The sequence below is a fragment of the Mesoplodon bidens genome (genome assembly GCF_964165515.1).
Source record: "Mesoplodon bidens genome assembly, chromosome: 2".
NCBI classification, from domain to species: domain Eukaryota; kingdom Metazoa; phylum Chordata; class Mammalia; order Artiodactyla; family Ziphiidae; genus Mesoplodon; species Mesoplodon bidens.
In genome coordinates this window covers 130,101,996-130,126,376 of record NC_138177.1, presented here as the reverse complement: position 1 = coordinate 130,126,376, position 24,381 = coordinate 130,101,996, and the positions used below count along the sequence as shown (strand labels likewise).

At 35.4% G+C, this 24,381-nt stretch overlaps 1 protein-coding gene across 3 annotated transcripts in view; it reads left to right on the top strand.

Moving 5' to 3' along the window:
- LEPR (leptin receptor) overlaps positions 1-24,071 on the top strand; it is a gene marked incomplete at its 3' end in the record, with an annotated part of 93,031 nt that extends 68,960 nt beyond the window's left edge. For 2 of the 3 annotated variants that reach the window (XM_081225605.1, XM_081225606.1), the window contains exons 17-20: positions 569-664; positions 2,050-2,152; positions 3,091-3,166; positions 20,212-22,477. In XM_081225605.1, coding sequence (XP_081081731.1) covers positions 569-664; positions 2,050-2,152; positions 3,091-3,166; positions 20,212-20,229 — 293 coding nt within the window. Of the gene's footprint in view, positions 1-568; positions 665-2,049; positions 2,153-3,090; positions 3,167-20,211; positions 22,478-23,243 lie in introns of those variants that run through there. The other variant, XM_081225607.1, reaches the window with a different exon arrangement.
- Positions 24,072-24,381: the final 310 nt, after the last annotated feature.

Here is a 24,381-nt window from a genome sequence, read left to right as displayed (position 1 = left end):
GCTTTGCTATGAAGATGATCATCCTCCATAGATCTAGACACCTGGATATATAAGGTAATTCCTGGTCCCCACTCCCATCTTCTTTGCATGGGATTTCATGAGACTTTAGTCTCCCAGCTGCCTTGAATGGGGAGGCTAAATAAACTAAATTCTTATGAAAAGGGAATATTGCTGGCTTTGGTCTTAGGAGGTAGAGTGTATTGTCCTGGAAAGGGAAATAAAACAACTCCTACACCCTGAACTTGAACAAACCGGCTATCACTGGAACATGCCTTTAAAAATTGCAATCTTCTATCTTTGGGTAAGATTTTAAAACATTATTTGTGAAATTATTGTCATTACAGTAGAATTGGTAGTGCTTAGATTGTCTTTGAAACTCCCTAATTATCAGTTTCAATCCATAGGTAACAATCATCAGTTTTTAATCCATCAGTTTCAACCCATAAGTCATCAGTTTTACATCCATGGAAATATAAGAGAGAGTCACTTAACATTTTTTTTTACATAGATTTCACTCATTTATATTAATTCAGTGGGAATGACTCTTTAAAATATTTTTTCTCCTCAGATCATTTTATCCCCATTGAGAAGTATCAGTTCAGTCTTTACCCAATATTTATGGAGGGAGTGGGGAAACCGAAGATAATTGATAGTTTCACCCAAGGTAAAAATGTTTACTTTTAGTTTCTTTTTACACAGATGTGTGGTTTCCTCCTTAGCTAGCAGTAATGCTGCCATCTGATTATTTTCTTTCTGATGGAATCATGGAATAGCCCAGAGTCTTATGTAGATGCCTCATGGGTGACTGAAGTAAGGGTACATGGTTCCATGGTGGTGGTAAGAAAAATAATCAGGCGTGGTATTGTATTCTTGTATTGGTAAGTAAAAATTTCAGTCTAAAAGTTGATGGAAAATAAATAAAGGGAAGTATCCAGCTATACAATAAAATACATCATCATAAAGATTAATTGGAAAAATATTAATTTTCTGTACAATTAATATAAATATACCTACCCCAAACAATATGTTTTGACTCATATTTATGAGTTTTTAAATTTTAATCATCTTCTAAAGGAAATCTTTTTCTAAAAATAAAACTGTAGCAATAATTATAGAAAAAAGTCCACAGGGTGTCTTATATTTCTGATTCACCTTACTGTACTTGAAGTGGGAACATTTTGATTTTGCTATTACTTTTCAGATTGTCTTCAAATCCAAGCAACCCAATAATGAAATTTCAAGAGAGAAACATTTCACCTGGTTTTAGAATTAAAATAATTATAAAGCTTCATTCATGTATTGTTCAACAAATATACACTGAACACTGTTCTAAGCACTGGGGATTGAACAGTAAACATAAGTCTGTGCCCTAAATGGAGCTTAAACTCCAGTACTCTAATAAGAATGACAGATAATAAACAAATCATGTATAATATAATGTCAGATAGAAGTAAGTGCATGAAGCAAAATAAAATGAAGGGATAGAGTTAAAATGTGGTGCTTTAGTAAGGATGGCCAAAAATGGTCTTTTTCTCTGTGAAGGTGATATTTGGGTAAAGCCCTGCAAGAACAAAAGGGAAAAGCATTTCTGCAAGGGGATAGCAAGTGCAAAGGCCCTGAAGAGTGAGCATGCTTTGTGGTTCAAGAAACAGTAAGGAGGTCAATGTGTCTGGAGTGAGCAAGGTAGAGGTTGGTGGGTGTTGTAGGTTGCCTCCTCTAAAAGCAGATGCTGAAACAAAGAGTCATCATAACAACTTTTATTGACACTTGGACTCATATAACCTAAAAGTGACCAGATGGAGAGAGCTGGCAAATAAATACTTTTGAAAAAATGTTTTGCTAAATTACAAGAAGCATCATTCTGACCAAAATAATAATTTTATTAATGTGGTCAAAGCTATACTTTTATCTTCCTCTTTCTGATTTTTATATCTTTAAAGGTCATTCAGATTTATGTTGAAATCAGAAAAAAAGTCTATTATAATTTCTGATCCAGAAAGGTGTTATTTCCTCAAGCTTCAGTGTTGTGTGAATTTTTTTCTTTTTCAGATGATGAAAAACACCAGCATGATGCAGGTCTATATGTAATTGTGCCAATAATTATTTCCTCTTCCATCTTATTGCTTGGAACCTTGTTAATATCACACCAAAGGTATTGTACTTGGTGTTAAAATCTTGAACATATTTAAACCTTGATTTTAAATCCAAATCAGAAACACTAAAGTGTTCTAAATATTTTTATATATATTTGATGCCAATGAGATGGCATAAAAAGAAAAAGCCTGATTTCAGGAAACCACACTCCATTTTGCTAGTACACATAAGCCTCAGGGAAGAAATTAGATTTTGTGTTTTTTTTTTTACTGTATATACATTCATGAAATAACAAGCTTATAATAGGAAATCCTAGACAGTATGTTCTTAGAGATGAGAAGAATAGCTTTCAGAGTTGTACAATCAAGGTTGAGAACTTTTAGTGGTGAAGATTTATCTGAAGCCGTCAGTTCACTTATGGTCAGTAGGTATTCTGCTTTTTAAACGTCAGCGCCGAGTGGCTCCATTCTGTTTGGTTTGGCAAATGGCCTTGAATTTCTTGGATGGTTCTTCGGGTGCCCCATTACTCTGTGCTGAGAGGTCCAGACCATTGAGGTTATTTCACACATGCCAAATCTCTACAGAAAATTTTGTCTTCTAGCAGTGAAGAGGGAAAAGTGATTTTACAATCTGAATTTACCTTTCAGTCAAGTGAGCTGATTGGGCCACATCCAGTAGAATTGTTTCTGAAACTCAATTGATGGCCATATTTAATATTTAATTTTCTCTGAGAAAAACCTGTGCAAAGCATTTAGCACAGTGCCTGGCAAACAGTTTTCAATAAGAGTTGGCTATGTTTATTATAGTGATCATTAACTTTGGTCTAGACAGAAAGTTGGTAGAGATCTTCATGGTAGAGCATGTGAAAGTGAATCTTATCCTACTGAGGCATAAGCAGTCTGGTAGATAAATTTCTAGTTTGTACATTTATTAACTGTTAACATTTTCAATGTGAATGTTTTTCTTTACTTATAATGCCTTGTTTATCTTTTGTAGGATGAAAAAGCTGTTTTGGGAAGATGTTCCAAACCCCAAGAATTGTTCCTGGGCACAAGGACTTAATTTTCAGAAGGTCCCTTTTTCAGTTTTTTAAACCCCAGAATACATAAGATCACATTTTAGATGCTATATGCCTTCTAGAGCTTCAAACATTTTTAAGGTTTAAAACATTTTAAGGATAAGGTTTAAATCTTATTTTATTCAATTCATCTTAATATGAGTCTGTTATTTGTTTTCAAGAATAGCAAGATGCAGGGATTTGAAACCGGGACAAAAAAATTCAATAGGTAGTTTATCATCTGAGTTAACAAATACATATCTTTCTTCTGTGTCACAGTATATAATAAAATAAATATTAGAATATTAGAGTCAAATCTGGTGGAGAACAAATATTTGTATATACTTTTTTGGTATAAATTGATTGTCCTTAGGAAAAGGCTGGAATCAATATTTTTTAACCCTTGTAATTATCTCCATAATTACTTAAATCAATTAAAAGCTATATAAATAATCCTTTCCTCAAATACTGCAATCTGAAAAATGCAATTATCATAATAAAACTTACATTTATGAAGATAGTTCCTTTCAAGCTACTTTATGAGACAGTCAACTCTAATCAAATAATTTGCACTTTATAATAGAATTTCTCAGAAAACTCTAGAGTTTAACAAATGTATCATTAATTCCCATAATTTCCCTTGAAGCAAGGTTGGTTTTCCATCCTTAAAATTGGGAAAATAGAATTCAATTTTCATGGCAAAATATCTTCACGCTGTTTTGAACAATAATCATATGGAGGTTATTATGCAGTCTCAATAATTGTGTCATCATTAGTCACTGTTACAAGTCTTCAGTGGTTTTCTTTTAGTTACAAGATCAAGTACTCAGTGACTTCTCTCTACAATCTGTTGTCAACCTACAGATTTCATTGTTTCTGTCCGTGGGCCTTAGTCATGCCTATACTATTCTCCTCACCTCTACAGACCCTTCCACGTCAATGAAGACCTTGCTCTAAGCTCTTCTTTCCCCAAGCCTTTTGTGAACAAATGTAGTTCAGAAGAATTTCTGCCCCCTTTAAGTTCCTGGAGCATTTTATTTTTTATTGTGAAGAGTGTTCTGAGTTCAAGGGCTGTGTTTTACCAATCACAACTATTGTTGAGCTTCTCCTGCTAAAGGCAAAGTACTAGGGTCAGGATTTATTAATGACTTGCTGCTATCTTATAATAATGTCCATTTATTTATGTGCAAGTCACTGAGATACATATTCTTACACTCATTAAGATTTTTTACTTCAATTCTCAGTATCTCTGTTTCCTCTCCTGTAAAATGAGGTTTAATAGAACTTACCTCATTGGGTTGTTTGGGGGACTAAAGAAGATAGTACTTCTAACATAGTATTGTCTCAACAAATATTAGTTATCATTATTTTACATATTTACATGTTTTATGTTATTCTTTCAGTTACCCTGTGAGATAAGTATTATAATCTCCATTTTATAGAAGAAAAAACCTAAAGCTTATAATGGTTAAGTAACTTGTTTTAGAGTCTGGCTTAGTTTTCTAATTTGTCTGACTTTGGAGCCTGTTCTATTAGTAAGTGTTCTCTCTGGCTTTCAATTTTTTGTTTTTTTTTGACTATGACCCACAGTGAGAAAAATGCTTTACCTTGCAACCTAGTAAATGAGTAGATGTAGATAATGTGCAAAACTGAAACAAAAGATGCTCAAAACAGTTTTACTATTTGCAACACCCTCTGTTTTCAAAATTCTGTTTCATTTCAAAAATACTGGTTACAACCCTCTACATTCATTCACATACTAACGGATATGATTTGTGGTTAGAAAACACTGCTCTACAGTTTACTGATGAATGAATGAGTGAACAGATATGTAATAATGTGGGCAAAATAATGCAGACATTTAAATTGTAATCTTTCAGCGGAAGAGACAGTGCCATATCTTCAAACATGGTAGCAGTGTAGTTTTACATATGGTCATTCTTGTTATAGAAACTTCACTTAGCTTGAATCTAACCAGCCCCACACCCATACACTTCTCAGCTATGCCCTTACTCACTGTAAGACACGGAGTCTCCTTTCATTAAAGCAGAGCTGATGGTTTTTTCAATTAGTAAAGTATTTATTCCTCTTCTTTCTCTTCCGTTATGAATTCTTACAGTGATGTTTATTGTAGTGATAGTGATATTTCAGCCATATGTATGTGTTTGTCATTCATTCAGCAAGCACAAAATGAAAATAAGTATTTACATGTAAGTCTAGGATGTTGCTAGGCTCTGGGAAAACAATTTGTAAGAGATTCTCCTTACCATCTAAGACAGTGAGGTCATAGAGGAGTGACTTGGTTAAAAGCAGAATAGAAAGAACTTTTCTTTTCTCTCTCTAAAATGGTTTATTTATTTTAAAATTCATTAATTCATTCCATCCATTCATTCAAGAGGTATTTATTGAATAGTTATCCTATGCCAGTCACTATGCTAGGCCTTAGGGTTAAAATGGTCAGAAAACAGGAACTCTTGGAGCGTGCAGTTGATGGGGAAGATAAGCATTAATCAATTTATAACTGAAATAACAAATAATATACATAATATATGTTATATGTAATATATATTATGATAATATTACAGACACTAATAATGATAAACTATGTGTTGTGAAAGAAAGGGCCCAGTGTGCTGAGTGTCGTGTGTGGGACGGGGGTGAGCTGAGATCTGGAAGATGAGCAGTCATTAACTAGGATTTGTGGTGGAGGGTAGAGCCCAGCAAGTCCACTGGTGAATACAAAGCCCTGTGGTAGGAAGTACCTTAGCACATTTGCAAGCTGAAAGCAGGGAGATTAAAAGACAAAGAGTAAGGAGGAGATGATTTTTCTTAAATATTGGGTTTTTTTCTTCTTTTAGTGTGAGAGGAGTTTTGTCTAAAAAATCTAAATACCTATCTAAATAAAAACTTAAAAGCTTCACCATGTCAGTACATATAAATGCAGGGAATAACTGCATTATTACTGTTATAATAACTGCATTATTACTGCATTATTACAATCTTACTTTCTCTTTCAGAGAAGCTGAAACACTCTGTCTTCAATATGTTAAGCTCTGAAATCTCCTCTATGAACCACCAGGAAAATGGTTTCTAAGTGTTTACCAGGGCAGGGAAATGATTAGGCCCACCTCAGCAAAATGCAGTTTGAACCTGCACCAAATGGCTTTTCCCTTTTCCAGAAAATGCCCAACACAAAGGAACCACTTGGTGGATGTAGGTTCAGTCAGTGACTGTTTTTAGCCTATGCACTACCCCACTGAGCTCCCTGAGGAGGAGTGTAATGCCACAGCAGATCATCTGGCAGACATATACAATAGATGGAAATATCATCACATTTCCCCAGGTTCTGGTAAACTGAGGAAGTGTGAAGAATTTTTTAAGTACAGTAGGTGTGAATGTCTTTATTTGTAAGACTGATTTTTTTTTTTTTTTTTTACTTTTGCCAGTGTTAGCCTTCATAATCTTGTTAAGATATTCTTTAAGCATAACTAGCCCTCAAGATGCTTAGTTTATTACTAGGGTTTAACAGGTACACAATTAGGAATAAATCAGTTTTTGGAATATATCAGGAATATTTGAAGAGTAAAGAAGAATATAATTTCAAAAGTTTTACTAATGATAAAAATCTAATCTTCTAAAATTCAATAACTTCTTAAAATTTCATCTTCTACTTTAATCTCCTAAATAACTAAAATATATTTTTTAGGGAAAAGTAATATAGTATAATTCACATTATATTTCTAAAGAGGACAAGACAAATTTACTATCTGCTCCATACTTTCATATTCATATTATTTTATTTAATTCTCTCGTAGACCTAATAGCCTTATATTTTCTGATGACAAAACTGAGGCACAGAGTGGTTCAGTAGCTTGTCTTGATCATCCAGCCTGTAGGTGTGAAAATCTTGGTTAAACTCAGGTCCATCGGACTCACATTGATACCCTAGCCATCAATTCCATATTAACAATGTATTGCTTAATGTACTTAATGCCCCTAAATTATACACTTAAAAATAGTTGAAATGGTAAATTTTATGTTACGCATATCAACACGCAAAAAAATTGGCAAAGGAGCTGAATAGACATTTCTGCAAAGAAGATGTACCAATAGCCATAAGCACAAGTGAATATATATATGCTCAACATCATTAGCGATTAGGGGAATGCAAACCAAAAACACAAGATAGCACTTTACACTAACTAGGATGGCTATAATAAAAACGACAGATAATAAGTGTTGGTGAGAATGTGGAGAAATTGTAACTCTCCTACACTGCTGATGGGAATGTGAAAATGGTGCAGCGCTTTTGGAAAATAGTCTGACAGTTCTCCAACAGTTAAACATAGAATTACCATATGACCCAACAATCCACTTTGAGGTATATATCCAATGGAAATGAAGTCATATATCTACACAGAAGCTTGTATATGAATGTTCATAGCAACAGTGTTCATAATGGTCAAAACATGGAAACAACCCAAATATCCATCAAATGATGAAATGGATAAGCAAAATTTGAGATTTCCAATTCTAAAACAAAAGGAAACAAACAAAAAACCCACAACACATTGCAAAGCAAACAGACTATGGGAGCCCATTGTTTTTTAAAAACAATTCAAATACAGTATTGTTTAAAAGGAGGTAATAATTTTTGTATAAACTATTTCCCTTAATTTGTTCTTCAAATTCAGATCTTTTTGAACATTGATTTTTATCTATACCTGTAATTTCTAGACAATAAACCTGCTTTCTAAAATGTCCCCTAAAATTAATTAATTTCTTCCACTTTTTAAGCTGTCATTCTCCTTCCCTTTATAGTAAATCAAAATCCATACTAAACCTGTAAGTACTCAAATCAAAGATGAAAAAAGCCAGTATTCTGAGGTATTTCCCCAAAACCCCACATTTGTTTAAAACAACGTTAGTATAGGATGATACCATATGTGATGAAAATTCTCTCACATAATTTCCCCTTGAGTTTCTTTCTTTTGTATGTTCCATTTCCTTTTACCCTTTAAAATTATTTTAAGACAATATAAGTACATAAAATGGAGTAATATAAAAATGTCTGTGTACTAACACAATATCTTAAAATTTTCTCATATTTGCCTCATATATTTTTATTAATAAAAATTATAGATAAAAGTTTGTCCTCCTTGTTGCCCTTACTAGTTTTGGTCTCTCCTTCCCTTCCTAGGGCACCCACTTTCAAGAATATAGCATGTATTTGTCTAGTTCATGCTTTTATACAACACCTTTTTTCTTACACCTGCATGTATGTATCCATGACCAATGAACAATAATACATTTGGTTATTGTTAATACATCTCCCATATCATTCAAAAATTATTATTTTCTCAGCATTCTTTTCGAGATATCTTCATGTTGATATATTTCATTTAGTTTAATCATTTGATCCATAATATTTCATCCTATGAATACATACCACAATTCATATATCCATTCCCCTGCTGATAGAAAACTCTTTTCTATTTATTACAAACAATGCTACAGGACACATGGTTGTATATGTCTCTTTGTTCTCTGGGAGTATATGCCTTGATATGTCCCATTATTTAAAAAAAATAATTTTGCATTACGGTATGCCTAGTGTGCATGGTTTAATAGTGAAATAGTATGGAAAAACATTTATTGGACAGTATAGTCTCTTCTGCACCCTTCTCTACCTTTAGTCTTGTTTCCCAAGTGCCATTACTTTAAACTGGTTTGCTTTTAATTTTTCTGGCAGGTCACCTTTATATTTCTAAAAATAATATGCTTATGGCATTATGAAATGTAGACATTATTTACTAATTTCTGGCTATAATGAGGATTTACTTATACACATACTTTTTCTCCCCTTCTTTCCCCATGCTCCTACCATATATAGTTTGTCACTTTTTTCAATTCCTTCAGTAATCACTCTGCAATCTCAGAAGAATCTTCTTAAACTCCATTTCTTGATCAACGAAATAGAGACTGTTTCTTGGAGCTCCCCTTCCCCCATTTTTTCTTTTTAATAAAATAAAGACATTAGCACTCTTACCCTTCCCTCCATTTCTCCTTCCACTTCCCAATCTCTGTCAACTGTAACTTTACACTTTTACTTAAGTCAGGGTTGATAATATGTTCTGTGCTATAGTTTGTCTATGGGTTCATTTAAAAAAAAAAACCCAATAGACTGCATTTGCATTGTTATGAGTATGTAAATATTGTTCCTTGCAGAAGCAAGTAATATGTGATTATATTACCACAGTTTTTGGTGGTTCCAGGAGACAGGTCACAGGAGAATGTTTTTCAAAAAAATTTTAGAAACATTCCACCCTGTTGATTTAAATTGTGCCAAATTTTACTTGGCTTCATTTTTAGTTTTTATGTTTTGTTTTGTGTTTGTTTTGCTTTTTCTGGAGTTTCTAATTGCTTCTTAAAAAAATGTTTTTTTTAACCTTCTGTGTGCTGCTATTATATAAGCTTCTTCACTGAGACCTGTTCCCAGGGCACCCTGTCCAGGAAACCCTTTATCCTCCTACTGCAATCTGGATTAGGCCTTTTCTAAAATTGCTGCAAGCCATCACTCTGAATTTTCCCTTAACTGGTTTCTAATGGATACTGTTTTCTAGATATTTTTCCCTTCCTCCTTATTAATTAACTAATTCCTTATATGACCTGCCAGGAAATATTGTGTAAGTTGGAGTCTGTGCATGCCTGAAATTCTTTTTATTGTGCCTTCCTCGCTTGATAGTTTGGTGGAATATCAATTTCCAGGTCGACGAGCCTTTCCAATAAAACTTTGAGAAAATTCCTGCCTTATCATCTAGCATCAGTATCACTTCTGAGAAGTCAGATGCCATTCTGATTTTTACTCCTCACTGGTTACTTGCAGATTTCTGACTTTTAAAATATCCTCCCCATTATTGATGTTCTAAAATTTTAGAGATAGGTCTAAACCTATTTAAGGGGGTTCTTTTTCATGTAACTTTGTCCTCATTTGAAGACACTTTTGATTCCATGTCTCCTGGCAACTCTAAGCAATTATATTATTTCTTTGATAACTTCCTCTCCTCTTATTTTTTTGGATCTCTTTCTAGAATCTGTATTACATGGATGTTGAACCCTCTGCATAGATCTTCTATATTTCTTATCACTTCTCTAATATGTTTGTTTTGTGTTTGAGACCTTGCCATACCCTGTTTTCCTCGGTGCTTCTATTAGACATTTATTTGCTATTTATATTTTTAAATTTCCAAGTATTCATTTTCATTGTATTCTGTCCTGGTTTTATGCATGAAATATTTTCTTAAGTCTTACTAGAAATACCAATTTAGAGGATCACTGTTTGTTTTAGAAATTCTATTTTCTTCTATTCCCTGAATTCTCTGTTTCTGCTAGGATCCTGTTCTCCTCCTATTTATCTTGACTTTATTTTTTTTAATCTCACAATTTCCCCATATATCTAGAGGCCCTTTGTTTTTCTTTCATGTTTAAGAATGAAATAATAGAAAGGCTGACTGGGAGAGCATAATGCACATAAGCAGGGATTGTTGGCCTACATGGGTGGACAGGGCTCTGGCTAGATGAGGAGAGATATGGTCATAGACACCAGTACCTCACAGCTACTAGATTCCTCCCCAGATAATTTGCTTTTTTTTTTTGTATTTATTTATTTAACATCTTAATTGGAGTATAATTGCTTTAAAATGGTGTTCTAGTTTCTGCCTTACAACAAAGTGAATCAGCTATACATACACACACATCCCCATATCTCCCCCTTCCTGTGTCTCCCCAAAACGCTCCCTATCCCACCCCTCCAGGCAGTCACAAAGCACCGAGCTGATCTCCCTGTGCCATGCGGCCACCTCCCACTAGCTGTCTATTTTACATTTCGTAGTGTATATATGTCCATGCCAATCTCTGACTTCGTCCCAGCTTAGCCTTCCCCCCTCCCTGTGTCCTCAAGTCCATTCTCTACATCTGCGTCTTTATTCCTGTCCTGCCCCTAGGTTTTTCAGAACCTTATTTTTTTTTTTTTTACATTCCGTATATATGTGTTAGCATACGGTATTTGTTTCTCTCTTTCTGACTTACTTCACTGTATATGACAGACTCTAGGCCCATCCACTTCAATACAAATAACTCAGTTTTGTTTCTTTTTACGGCTGAGTAATATTCCATTGTATATATGTGCCACATCTTCTTTATCCATTCATCTGTCAATGGATACTTAGGTTGCTTCCATGTCCTGGCTATTGTGAATAGAGCTGCAATGAACATTGTGGTACATAACACTTTTTGAATTATGGTTTTCTCAGGGTATATGCCCAGTAGTGGAATTGCTGGTTCGTATGGTAGTTCTATTTGTAGTTTTTTAAGGAACCTCCATACTGTTCTCCATAGTGGCTGTACCAATTTACATTCCCACCAACAGTGCAGGAGGGTTCCCTTTTCTCCAAACCCTCTCCAGCATTTATTGTTTGTAGATTTTTTGATGTTGGCCATTCTGACTGGTGTGAGGTGATACCTCATGGCAGTTTTGATTTGCATTTCTCTCATGATTAGTGATATTGAGCATTCTTTCATGTGTTTGTTGGATTTCTGTATATCTTCTTTGGAGAAATGCCTATTTAGGTCTTCTGCCCATTTTTGGATTGGGTTGTGTGTTTTTTTGATATTGAGCTGCATGGGCTGCTTGTAAATTTTGGAGATTAATCATTTGTCAGTTGCTTCACTTGCAAATATTTTCTCCCATTCTGAGGGTTGTCTTTTCGTCTTGTTTATCATTTCCTTTGCTGTACAAAAGCTTTTAAGTTTCATTAGGTCCCATGTGTTTATTTTTGTTTTTATTTCCATTTCTCTAGGAGGTGGGTCAAAAAGGTTCTTGCTGTGATTTATGTCATAGAGTGTTCTGCCTATGCTTTCCGCTAAGAGTTTGATAGTGTCTGGCCTTATATTTAGGTCTTCAATCCATTTTGTGTTTATTTTTGTGTACGGTGTTAGGGAGTGTTCTAATTTCATTCTTTTACATGTAGCTGTCCAGTTTTCCCAGCACCACTTATAGAAGAGGCTGTCTTTTCTCCATTGTATATTCTTGTCTCCTTTATCAAAAATAAGGTGACCATATGTGCATGGGTTTACCTCTGAGCTTTCTATCCTGTTCCATTAATCTGTATTTCTGTTTTTGTGCCAGTACCATACTGTCTTGATTAGTGTAGCTTTGTAGTATAGTCTGAAGTCCAGGAGCCTGATTCCTCCAGCTCCATTTTTCTTTCTCAAGATTGCTTTGGCTATTCAGGGTCTTTTGTGTTTTCAAACAAATTGTGAAATTTTTTTGTTCTAGTTCATTGAAAAATGCCATTGGTGGTTTGATAGGGATTGCATTGAATCTTTAGATTGCTTTGGGTAGTATAGTCATTTCCACAATGTTGATTCTTCCAATCCAAGAACATGGTATACCTCTCCATCTGTTGGTATCATCTTTAATTTCTTTCATCAGTGTCTTATAGTTTTCTGCATACAGGTCTTTTGTCTCCTTAGGTAAGTTTATTCCTAGGTATTTTATTCTTTTTGTTGAAATGGTAAATGGGAGTGTTTCCTTAATTTCTCCTTCAGATTTTTCATAATTAGTGTATAGGAATGCAAGAGATTTCTGTGCATTAATTTTGTATCCTGCTACTTTACCAAATGCATTGATTAGCTCTAGTAGTTTTCTGGTAGCATCTTTAGGATTCTCTATGTATAGTATCATGTCATCTGCAAACAGTGACTGTCTTACTTCTTCTTTTCCGATTTGGATTCCTTTTACTTCTTTTTCTTCTCTGATTGCTGTAGCTAAAACTTCCAAAAGTATGTTGAATAATAGTGCTGAGAGTGGACAACCTTGTCTTGTTCCTGATCTTAGAGGAAATGTTTTCAGTTTCTCACCATTGAGAACAATGTTGGCTGTGGGTTTGTCATATATGGCCTTTATTATGTTGAGGTAAGTTCCCTGTATGCCTACTTTCTGGAGAGTTTTTATCATAAATGGGTGTTGAATTTTGCCAAAAGCTGTTCTGCCTCTATTGAGATGATCATATGGTTTTTCTCCTTCAATTTGTTAACATGGTTTATCACATTGATTGATTTGCGTATATTGTCGAATCCTTACATTCCTGGGATAAACCCCACTTGATCATGTTGTAGGATCCTTTTAATGTGCTGTTGGATTCTCTTTACTAGTATTTTGTTGAGGATTTTGCATCTATGTTCATCAGTGATATTGGCCTGTAGTTTTCTTTCTTTTTGACATCTTTGTCTTTTTTTGATATCAGGGTGATTGTGCCTCGTAGAATGAGTTTGGGCGTGTTCCTCCCTCTGCTATATTTTGAAAGAGTTTGAGAAGGATTAACATTAGCTCTTCTCTAAATGTTTGATAGAATTCGCCTGTGAAGCCATCTGGTTCTGGGCTTTTGTTTTGGGAAGATTTTTAATCACAGTTTCAATTTCAGTGCTTGTGATTGGTCTGTTTATGTTTTCTATTTCTTCCTGATTCAGTCTCAGAAGGTTGTGCTTTTCTAAGAATTTGTCCAGTTCTTACAGGTTATCCATTTTTTTGGCATATAGTTGCTTGTAGTAATCTCTCATAATCCTTCTTTGTGTTTCTGCAGTGTTGGTTGTTATTTCTCCTTTTTCATTTCTAATTCTGTTGATTTGAGTCTTCTCCCTTTTTCCCTTGATGCGTCTGGCTAATGGTTTATCAGTTTTGTTTATCTTCTCAAAGAACCAGCTTTTAGTTTCATTGATCTTTTCTATCGTTTCCTTCATTTCTTTTTCATTTATTTCAGATCTGATCTTAATGATTTCTTTCCTTCTGCTAACTTTGGGGTTTTTTTGTTCTTCTTTCTCTTAGGTGTAAGGTTAGGTTGTTTATTTGAGATGTTTGTTGTTTCTTGAGGTAGGATTGTATTGCTACAAACTTCCCTGTGAGAACTGTTTTTGCCGCATCTCATAGGTTTTGGGTCATCCTGTTTTCATTGTCATCTGTTTCTGGGTATTTTTTGATTTCCTCTTTGATTTCTTCAGTGACCTCTTGGTTATTTAGTAGTGTATTGTTTAGCCTCCATGTTTTTGTATTTTTAACGGATTTTTTTCCTGTAATTGATATCTAGTCTTATAGCATTGTGGTTGGAAAAGATACTTGATATGATTTCAATTTTCTTAAATTTACCAAGGCTTGATTTGTGACCCAAGATATCACCTATCCTGGAGATTGTTCCATGAGCACTTGAGAAAAAAGTGTATTCTGTTGTTTTTGGATGGAATGTCCTATAAATATCAATTAAGTCCATCTTGTTTAATGTATCATTTAAAGCTCGTGTTTCCTTATTTATTTTCACTTTGGATGATCTGTCCATGGTGAAAGTGGGGTGTTAAAGTCCCCTACTATGACTGTGTTACTGTCGATTTCCCCTTTTATGGCTGTTAGTATTTGCCTTATGTATTGAGGTCCTCCTATGTTGGGTGCATACATATTTACAATTTTTATATCTTCTTCTTGGATTGACACCTTGAGCGTTATGTAGTGTCCTTCCTTGTCTCTTGTAATAGTCTTTCTTTTAAAGCCTATTTTTTCTGATATGAGAATTGCTACTCCAGCTTTCTTTTGATTTCCATTTACATGGAATATCTTTTTCCATCCCCTCACTTTCAGTCTGTATGTGTCCCTAGGTCTGCAGTGGGTCTCTTTTAGACAGCATATATATGGGTCTTGTTTCTGTATCCATTCAGCCAGTCTATGTCTTTTGGTGGGAGCATTTAACCATTTACATTTAAGGTAATTATCAATATGTATGTTCCTATTACCATTTTCTTAATTGTTTGGGGTTTGTTTTTGTAAGTCTTTTCCTTCTCTTGTGTTTCCTGCCTTGAGAAGTTCCTTTAGCATTTGTTGTAAAGCTGGTTTGGTGGTGCTGAATTCTCTTAGCTTTTGCTTGTCTGTAAAGGTTTTAATTTCTCTGCTGTATCTGAATGAGATCCTTGCTGGGTAGACTAATCTTGGTTGTAGGTTTTTCCCCTTCATCACTTAATTTTTTTTATTATATTTTTTTTGCGGTACGCGGGCATCTCACTGTTGTGCCCTCTCCTGTTGCAGAGCAGAGGCTCCGGATGTGCAGGCTCAGTGGCCATGGCTCACGGGCCCAGCCGCTGCACGGCATGTGGGATCCTCCCGGACCGGGGCACAAACCTGTGTCCCCTGCATGGGCAGGCGGACTCTCAACCACTGCGCCACCAGGGAAGCCCTCTTTCATCACTTTAAATATGTCCTGCCACTCTCTTCTGGCTTGCAGAATTTCTGCTGAAAGTTCAGTTGTTAGCCTTATGTGGATTCCCTTGTATGTTATTTGTTGTTTTTCCCTTGTTGCTTTTAATATTTTTTTTTGTATTTAATTTTTGATAGTTTAATTAATATGTGTCTTGGTGTGTTTCTCCTTGCATTTATCCTGTATGGGACTGTCTATGCTTCCTGGACTGGATTAACTATTTCCTTTCCCATATTAGGGAAGTTTTCAACTATAATCTCTTCAAATATTTTCTCAGTCAGTTTCTTTTTCTCTTCTTCTGAGACCTCTATAATTTGAATATTGGTGCGTTTAATGTTGTCCCATAGGTCTCTAAGGCTGTCCTCAATTCTTTTCATTCTGTTTTCTTTATTCTGCTCTGCAGTAGTTATTTCCACTATTTTATCTTCCATGTCACTTATCCGTTCTTTTGCCTCAGTTTTTCTGCTATTGATTCCTTCTAGAGAATTTTTTCATTTATTGTGTTGTTCATCATTGTTTGTTTGCTCTTTAGTTCTTCTAGATCCTTGTTAAATGTTTCTTGTATTTTCTCTATTCTATTTCCAAGATTTTGGTTCATCTTTACTATCATTACTCTGAATACTCTGCCTATTTCCTCTACATTTGTTTGGTCTGGGGGGTTTTTATGTTGCTCCTTCATCTGCTGCATATTTCTCTGTCTTCTCATTTTGCTTAACTTACTGTGTTTGGCATCTCCTTTTTGCAGGCTGCAGGTTTGTAGTTCCTGGTGTTTTTGGTGTCTGCCCCCAGTGGGTTGTGTAGGCTTCCTGGTGGAGGGGAGTAGTGCCTGTGTTCTGGTGGATGAGGCTGGATCTTGTGTTTCTGGTGGGCAGGTCCGTGTCCAGTGGTGTGTTTTGGGCTGTCTGTGACCATATTATGATTTTAGGCAGCCTCTCTGCTAATGCGTGGGATTGTGTTCCTGTCTTGCTAGTTGTTTGGCATATGGTGTCCAGCACTGTAGCTTGCTGGTCATTGAGTGGGGCTGGGTCTTTATGTTGAGATGGAGATCTCTGGGAGAGCTTTTGCCATTTGATATTATGTTGAGCCAGGAGGTCTCTGGTGGACCAATGTCCTGAACTCGGCTCTCCCACCTCAGAGGCACAGGCCTGTCACCCGGCCAGAGCACCAAGACCCTATCAGCCCCATGGCTCAGAAGAAAAGGGAGAAAAAAAGAAAAAAAGAAAATAAATTTATCAAAATAAAAAATAATTATTAAAATAAAAAAATTAAAAAGTAATTTAAAAAAGAGAGAGAGAAAAAAGAGAGCAACCAAACCAAAAAACCAATCCACCAATGGTAACAAGTGCTAAAATCTATACTTAAAAAAACAAAAACAAAAACGGGCAGAACCCTAGGACAAATGGTAAAAGCAAAGATATACAGACAAAAATCACACAAAGAAGCATACACATACAGAGTCACAAACAGAGAAAAAGGAAAAAAAATATATAAACTATATACTAAAAAAAAGGAAGGAGAGAGCAACCAAATCAATAAAGAAATCTACCAATGATAATAAATTTGAAATACTACACTAAGTTAAATATAAAACCAGAAACAAATTAGATGCAGAAAGCAAACCCCAAGTCCACAGTTGCTCCCAAAATCCACTGCCTCAATTTTGGGGTGATTCATTGTCTATTTAGGTATTCCACAGATGCAGGGTACATCAAGTTGATTGTGGAGATTTAATCCGCTACTCCTGAGGCTGGGGAGAGATTTCTCTTTCTGTTTTTTGTTCACACAGCTCCTTGGGTTCAGCTTTGGATTTGGCTTCGCCTCTGCATGTAGGTCACCTGAGGGCGTGTATTCTTCACTCAGGATGGGGTTAAAGGAGTAGCTGATTCAGGGGCTCTGGCTCACTCAGGATGGGGTGAGGGAGAGGTACGGAATGTGGGGCAAGCCTGCAGCAGCAGAGACTGACATGACATTACCCTAGCCTGAGGTGTGCCGTGTGTTCTGCCAGGGAAGTTGTGACTGCATCACGGGACCCTGGCAGTAGCGGGCTGCACAGGCTCCCCAGAGGGGAGGTGTGGCAGTGACCTGTGCTCGCACACAGGCTTCTTGGTGGCTGCAGCAGCAGCCTTAGCGTCTCATGCCCATCTCTGGGGTCCGTGCTGATAGCTGTGGGTCGAACCCGTCTCTGGAGCTTGTTTAGACGGTCCTCTGAATCCCCTCTCCTCGTGTACCCTGAAACAATGGTCTCTTGTCTCTTAGGCAGTTCCAGACGTTTCCTGGACTTCCTCCCAGCTAGCTGTGGTGCATTAGCCCCCTTCAGGCTGTGTTCACACAGCCAACCCCAGTCCTCTCCCTGGGATCTGACTTCTGAAGCCCGAGCCTCACCTTCCAGTCCCCCATCCGCCCCGGCGGGTGAGCAGAAAAGCCTCTCGGGCTGGTGAGTGCCGGTCGGCACCGATCCTCTGTGCGGGAATCTCTCCGTTTTGCCCTCCACACCCCTGTTGCTGTGCTCTCCTCCGTGGCTCTGAAGCTTCCCCCTGCCACCCCCCATCTCCGCCTGCGAAGGGGCTTCCTAGTCTGTGGAAACCTTTCCTCCTTCACAGCTTCCTCCCAGAGGTGCAGGTCCCATCCTTATTCTTTTGTCTCTGTTTATTCTTTTTTCTTTTGCCCTACCCAGGTATGTGGGGAGTCTCTTGCCTATTGGGAAGTCTGAGGTCTTCTGCCAGCGTTCAGTAGGTGTTCTGTAGGAGTTGTTCCACATGTAGATGTATTTCTGATGTATTTGTGGGGAGGAAGGTGATCTCCACGTCTTACTCTTCCACCATCTTGAAGGTCTCCTTCCCAGATAATTTCTTAATTACTTTTGAGAATAAAACCTCAATTTGGGTGTGGGGAGTATGAAGGCTCTTCCATGTGCAGCAGAGTTAGAAGATCCCCATTCATATGCAGAGTTTCCAGTTTTCAGCCAGAGGTCTCGCTTCTTCCTGTGTTTTTACCTTCCATTTTTTCGCCCCCCATCACCCTTCCTCCCATCTCCACTGTATTCAACAGGGCAAACTTTCTTTTTTCAGCTATAGCCCACTCTGGAGATATTCTGGTCTGCAGCTTCCTTTGTTCATCTCCTTTGGTTTTCCATCTTTTAGAAATTCAAAATCTCATTCCCCCTTAACCTTCTCAGACTATCTTCTTTGTTGTGGGTATATATTTGATTTATTCATATACTTTCATCCTAACAGAGTCTCTACAGAGATAAGAGAGAAATATATATGCTCAAACTGCCATCTTGAACGAGAATACTTCTCTACACCATTTCTCATGATACTTTAGAAATCAGAATCTTTAACAACATTGTAAATTAATTATACTCCAATAAAATAAATGAAAAAAACCAGAATCTCTTAAAAAGTTTTTAGAGAGGATAAAAATAAAAATTTTAAACAAAGGTTGAATTCTTGTGGTAGGAAAATGTATTGCAGTGGGTCAATAACCTTGTTTTTCTTCTAATTCAAATTTCGCAGTGTTTAAAAGACTGTAGCCAGTTTGTTTTTGTTTTACCTTTTTCCTTAGCATTTTTGCCTAAAATATTACCTTCTTCCTCTAAATCCAAACCATCTATATTTGAGGTGGGAGGAGTCTAACCCTGCTCCTTTGTTGTCTACATTTATGACCATTTCCAGAAGAGTGTACTCCACTTAACACCCTACTTAAGAGTGTTAAATCTAAAAACAAATGGATTTTTTTCTTGTGGTTCAAAGACCATCCTAGATTCTTCAGCCTGTTCTAGCTCTCCAAATAAGAAGCTCAGCAACCCACAAGCTCCCAGAACACCATCCTCATGGATCTGAGGCAGAGCATCCCTGAAATTGCTAGAATGGCCATACAGAAGTGTAGAAGAGCTGGTACAGCTTTGAGTAAGAAGTTCTTTCTAGAAGGGCACATGACTGGGCTTAGAAGTATATATTTCACATCCCTAAAATATGACTTCAGTTTTCTCTATTTTCTTGTTCTTCTTAATATCTATATATATGTCCTTGGGTTATAAGGAACCAGAAGAGAGGATGAATTTAATCAGCTCAAATCTATGACAACAAATAGAAAAAGCAAAACAACATGTTCTCCTCCTTACTTGTGTTTGGAATATCTTTTCATCTTCCATTGTATTATAGAAAGCTTGTTGGAGTAGAAAAAAAGTCAGGGGTCTCACTCTGCTATAATTAGCTGTGCAACTTTAATGCTTGATTGCTTTGTCTATAAAAAGGGAGAAATGTGGACCAGATGATTTATTAGAACATTTTTCTAGATTAAAAAAAATCATGATAATGATTCTGTCGTTCTATTCTTCTTCACTATTTCAACTCTTCTTTCTTTTAATTTTTAAATATTTGTTTTCAGAGATACACTATTTTACTCTTTCTTGTTCCAAACTCTTTAATAGTGCTGTTCCTCTACTTCCTTTTTATTTTTCCAGCTCTTTGTTTTTCTCTCATTCTACTTATTCTGTTATTCCTCTACAGTTTTTCCTTTTCTGGGATCATTAAGAGTGTCCTTAGAGTGTGATATTTGGGCATGCATTAAGAAAATGTTAGAGGCCACCTTAAGTCAGAATTTTATCTTTTCCTAAAAACATGCATTACTGTAGTATAACGCAAGAATTTATAATCCAGAACTCATGCTTGACAGAACATCTTTTTGAAATCTTTTATCTTTTGCTTTCTGAGTGATTTTTTTTATTTTTCTTTCTTATTTTGTTTTATTTTATCTGAACAGAGAATGGACATTCTTTGAAGTCTAATCATGATCACTACAGATGAACCCAATCTACCAACTTCCCAACATTCTATAGAGTATTAGAAGATTTTTACATTTTGAAGAAGGGGAGACAATCTAAAAAATTTTGGTGGAACTATTGAGAACTAAAATATGGTGGATTATGTTGATGTAGAACTTAAAATAGATGGGTAAATTTGGGCTCAAGGTGTATGTCTGAGTCTAATTCAGTTTGGATGTATGATTACTTTTCAAGTCATCTAAAGTTTAAAAAGTAATATTTATGATATCTAGCTTTTGATTTGTCATTTGGTTATGAAATGTTAAAGAATTATGACTGTTGCTCTTACCACAGATTTATTAGACATCATCAAATATGTAGTAGACTATGCTGTGACTAGGTGAAAACTGCAACTTCTGACACATAGCTTTGCAAATACAATGGCTCTAAATATAGGATGCAGTCAAAATATTTAGTTCATATTTTTATGTCCAAAATTGTCCATTTTATATTCTTTTAGACACTTCAGCCTATAAACTGACCCATTTGGGTATTCTTTTGAATGTCTTATATTGATAGCTTTTATGTATATCTAACTTTGATCAATATAGGAATTTTCATTTTCAATAGCCTTAAAAATGGCTTAAGTGCTAACTTCCATTTCAGTTCAAAGAAAGACAGTTTGTTCTGGTCAAAGGCCAATAGAAGTTACAGTTTGTATCAGGATGACCTGACATATCCAGGTCAAATTGACCAGATCAGAAAACACATCAGCCTCCAATTCAACCTCCTCATGAAATTCTTTACTAAATTTAATTTATTTGCACTGAACCACCCAAAGCTTCTGGCAGTCAGGTAAGTGGGCAGTGATGCAAAAAAGGAGACTCTCTGGAGTTTTTAGAACTAGTTCAAGGCAAACATAGGACTTTTCTACCTGAAAAAAAGACCACCTGCTATTTCTATGAATTTAACTTGTGAGGTATATTGCTCACATTCAAAATAAACCAAAGCCTCTGTTTGATGAACCCAAATAATACTCAGATTTAGGCTACATATATATTACTTACATTTAGATTCCATTCATAGTTTGATTTGAATCTAAACCGCCCCCCCCCAAATCAGGAAGAATGTGTCCTTTCCCCTTTCACTAACTTTAAATAGACATTGTAATGTAAAATTGAAGTGTGAAAATATGAAAGGATATTCTTTAATTCTTACCAGCTGAATACATATTCAATATGCTTCCAGACTGTTCTAAAATCTTGAAAAATTAGATGCATATGGTGATTGAAATGATTTTTTAATAAACATACTTTTAATAAATGTTTGTGACCCATTTATAAAATATACTTTAATAATTTATGGATATGTGATTTCTTAATTATTAGTGAACTCTTTCATCAAATGCATTTGAAGACATGTAAGTTATTTGACATAATAATTAGTTACCAATTATGAAGTTTTAGAGGGCATGAAATATTCCAAACACGTCATTTGAAGAACAGCTGTGAGTTTGACTGTATGCTATGTGCTATTTGTATTTTTTGTTTTCATGTTGATAGCACGACATTCCTTTATTTGGAGATCTTAATTTCTAGGTTACTTTAAATTTTAAGAAATTCAGTACATATATAGTCATAACCTTAAGAAACACAAAATGAGCAAGAAAATATTTGAAGGAAATTATAAATCTAATATATTTCTGTCAGAAAGAAAATAGGCACAGGAACAGTTTTCTCTTCACATACTATGTTCATAGAATAAGAGAAAAGGTTGTGTTAATATAGTATTTGTTATTATGCAGTATTTTAATATCTGTATAAGTCTATTCCATTATAGTTGGTGTTTCATATATTTATTCCTTTTTGGCTATAATCACCAATATATTTCATTTAAGAGTTCAAAACTATGTTAAATGAATTGTGTTTTTATATGGAATATATTTGCCAGTATGAAGAATAGTCGGTTATATTGTTATTTCAAGCAATAAATCTGAACTCATTCTATTAGTTTAAAAATTGTAAAATTCAAAAGTTTAATTATATGTATAACAAAAAATTGAGCACATTTTCTATAGCACTTCATTTAGTTGTGTTAATTTTTTAATGTGATGTGTCTACAGTATTTTTTATTTTGCATTTATTTTTTCAACGTGTTTACATTGTATGTTGAGCTTTTTTTTGTGCACAGATTCTTGCTTGTAGCTGCTTGGCAGGATTTTTTGTTGTGATGTAACCACTGTTCTTATAAAAAATATGATGTACATTTGTTTTGCATCTTTGTCTTCATTCCACGTGTCCTATAGTTTGTATTTTTATATGAAGTTATTTTTAAGGAATGGTAATTTAAAAGTCTGTGATCATCTCTTTCACCTTCATTGTTTTCAACAAACAGATATTCTTAGTTCTTATTTTCTGATAGTCATAAACAGATTTTCAGTATGATGTAAGGCAGATAAGGCCACATATAGTTTACCTTCATATCATATATTATGTCATGGAGTACTTATTTTAGCTATCTTTGGACAAGTTGTTTTGCTCATTCAATTTTATATCAATTTATTTTTTAAACTTGGGTTAAATTTTTTGGTTCATGGATGTATAATTTGCTATAAAATATTAAGAATTCTTCTGAAGATAGCACTTTCTAATTACAGTAACCAATCTTTATTGAGAGCTAAGCACTTTCAGACACTATCTAATTTATTCCTTGCACAACACCATGAAGTAAATATTGAACACAATTTTACAGATGAGGAAACTGAAAGGCAGAGAGGTTGATGTGCTTATCCATGGTCATAGAAACAGAATGACTCATGTCTGTCTCATCCCACTTTTAAACACTATCTTATACTGCCTCTCCCTTATGATTTTTGATCTGTTTATTTCAGACCAAAACCAGTTAATTTGTGCTTGACTTATGTCCTTTGGTATTAACCTTTCACACTTCTATTTCTTCCATGATATCACAGTGAAGCAAAAAGAAAAAAAAATTAACACAATTGAGTATTAAAATGTGTCTTTTCTTTTAGCCAGAAACATTTGAGCATCTTTTTATCAAGCATACAGAATCAGTGACATTTGGTCCTCTTCTTTTGGAGCCTGAAACTATTTCAGAAGATATCAGTGTTGATACATCATGGAAAAATAAAGATGAGATGGTACCACCAACTACAGTCTCTCTACTTTTGGTTACTCGGGATCTTGAAAAGGGTTCTATTTGTATTAGTGACCAATGCAGCAATGCTCACTTCTCTGAGGTTGAGAGCACAGAGATAACCTGTGAGGAGGAAAGCAAGAGACAACCCTCTGTTAAATATGCCACCCTGCTCAGCAACTCTAAATCAGGTGAAACTGAGGAACAGCAAGGGCTTGTAAATAGCTCAGTCAGCAAATGCTTCTCTAACAACAATTCTCTACCTAAGGATTCTTTCTCTAATAACTCATGGGAGATAGAAACCCAGGCATTTTTTATATTATCAGATCAGCATCCCAATATAATTTCACCACACCTTCCATTCTCAGGAGGATTGGATGAACTTTTGAAACTCGAGGGAAATTTCCCTGAAGAAAATAATGACGAAAAATCTGTCTATTATTTAGGAGTCACTTCAATCAAAAAGAGAGACAGTGATGTGCTTTTGACTGATGAGTCAAGAGTGTTGTCCCCATTCCCATCCCACTGTTTATTCACCGACATCAGAATCCTCCAAGAAAGTTGCTCACACCTTGTAGAAAATAACTTCAATTTAGGAACTTCTGATCAGAAGACTTTTGTATCTTACATACCTCAATTTCAGACTTGTTCTACTCAGACTCAGAAAATAGTGGAAAACAAGATGTGTGACCTAACTGTCTAATTTCATTCCAGACACATCTCAGATTTATGATGCAATGAGTCATATGAAGGGTAATATATTCCACTATAGTGTTGGTTAGGGGAGAGAAAAGAAAACTGTCAGAGGCAAATTTGAAAATGATTGTTTCAAAACTAATGGTATCTGTTTGTCCTCATTCAGTAATATAGACAAAAAATGTGAGAAGGCCTTCAAGAGCCTAGCAGTGTAGACCGACTCTTCTAATGATTAATCAGCACCTTGGGAAGGTCTCCAGTGGCTTGTGTCTAGCTAGCCATAAACCCAACAATACTATTTTCTTTGAACATTGAAC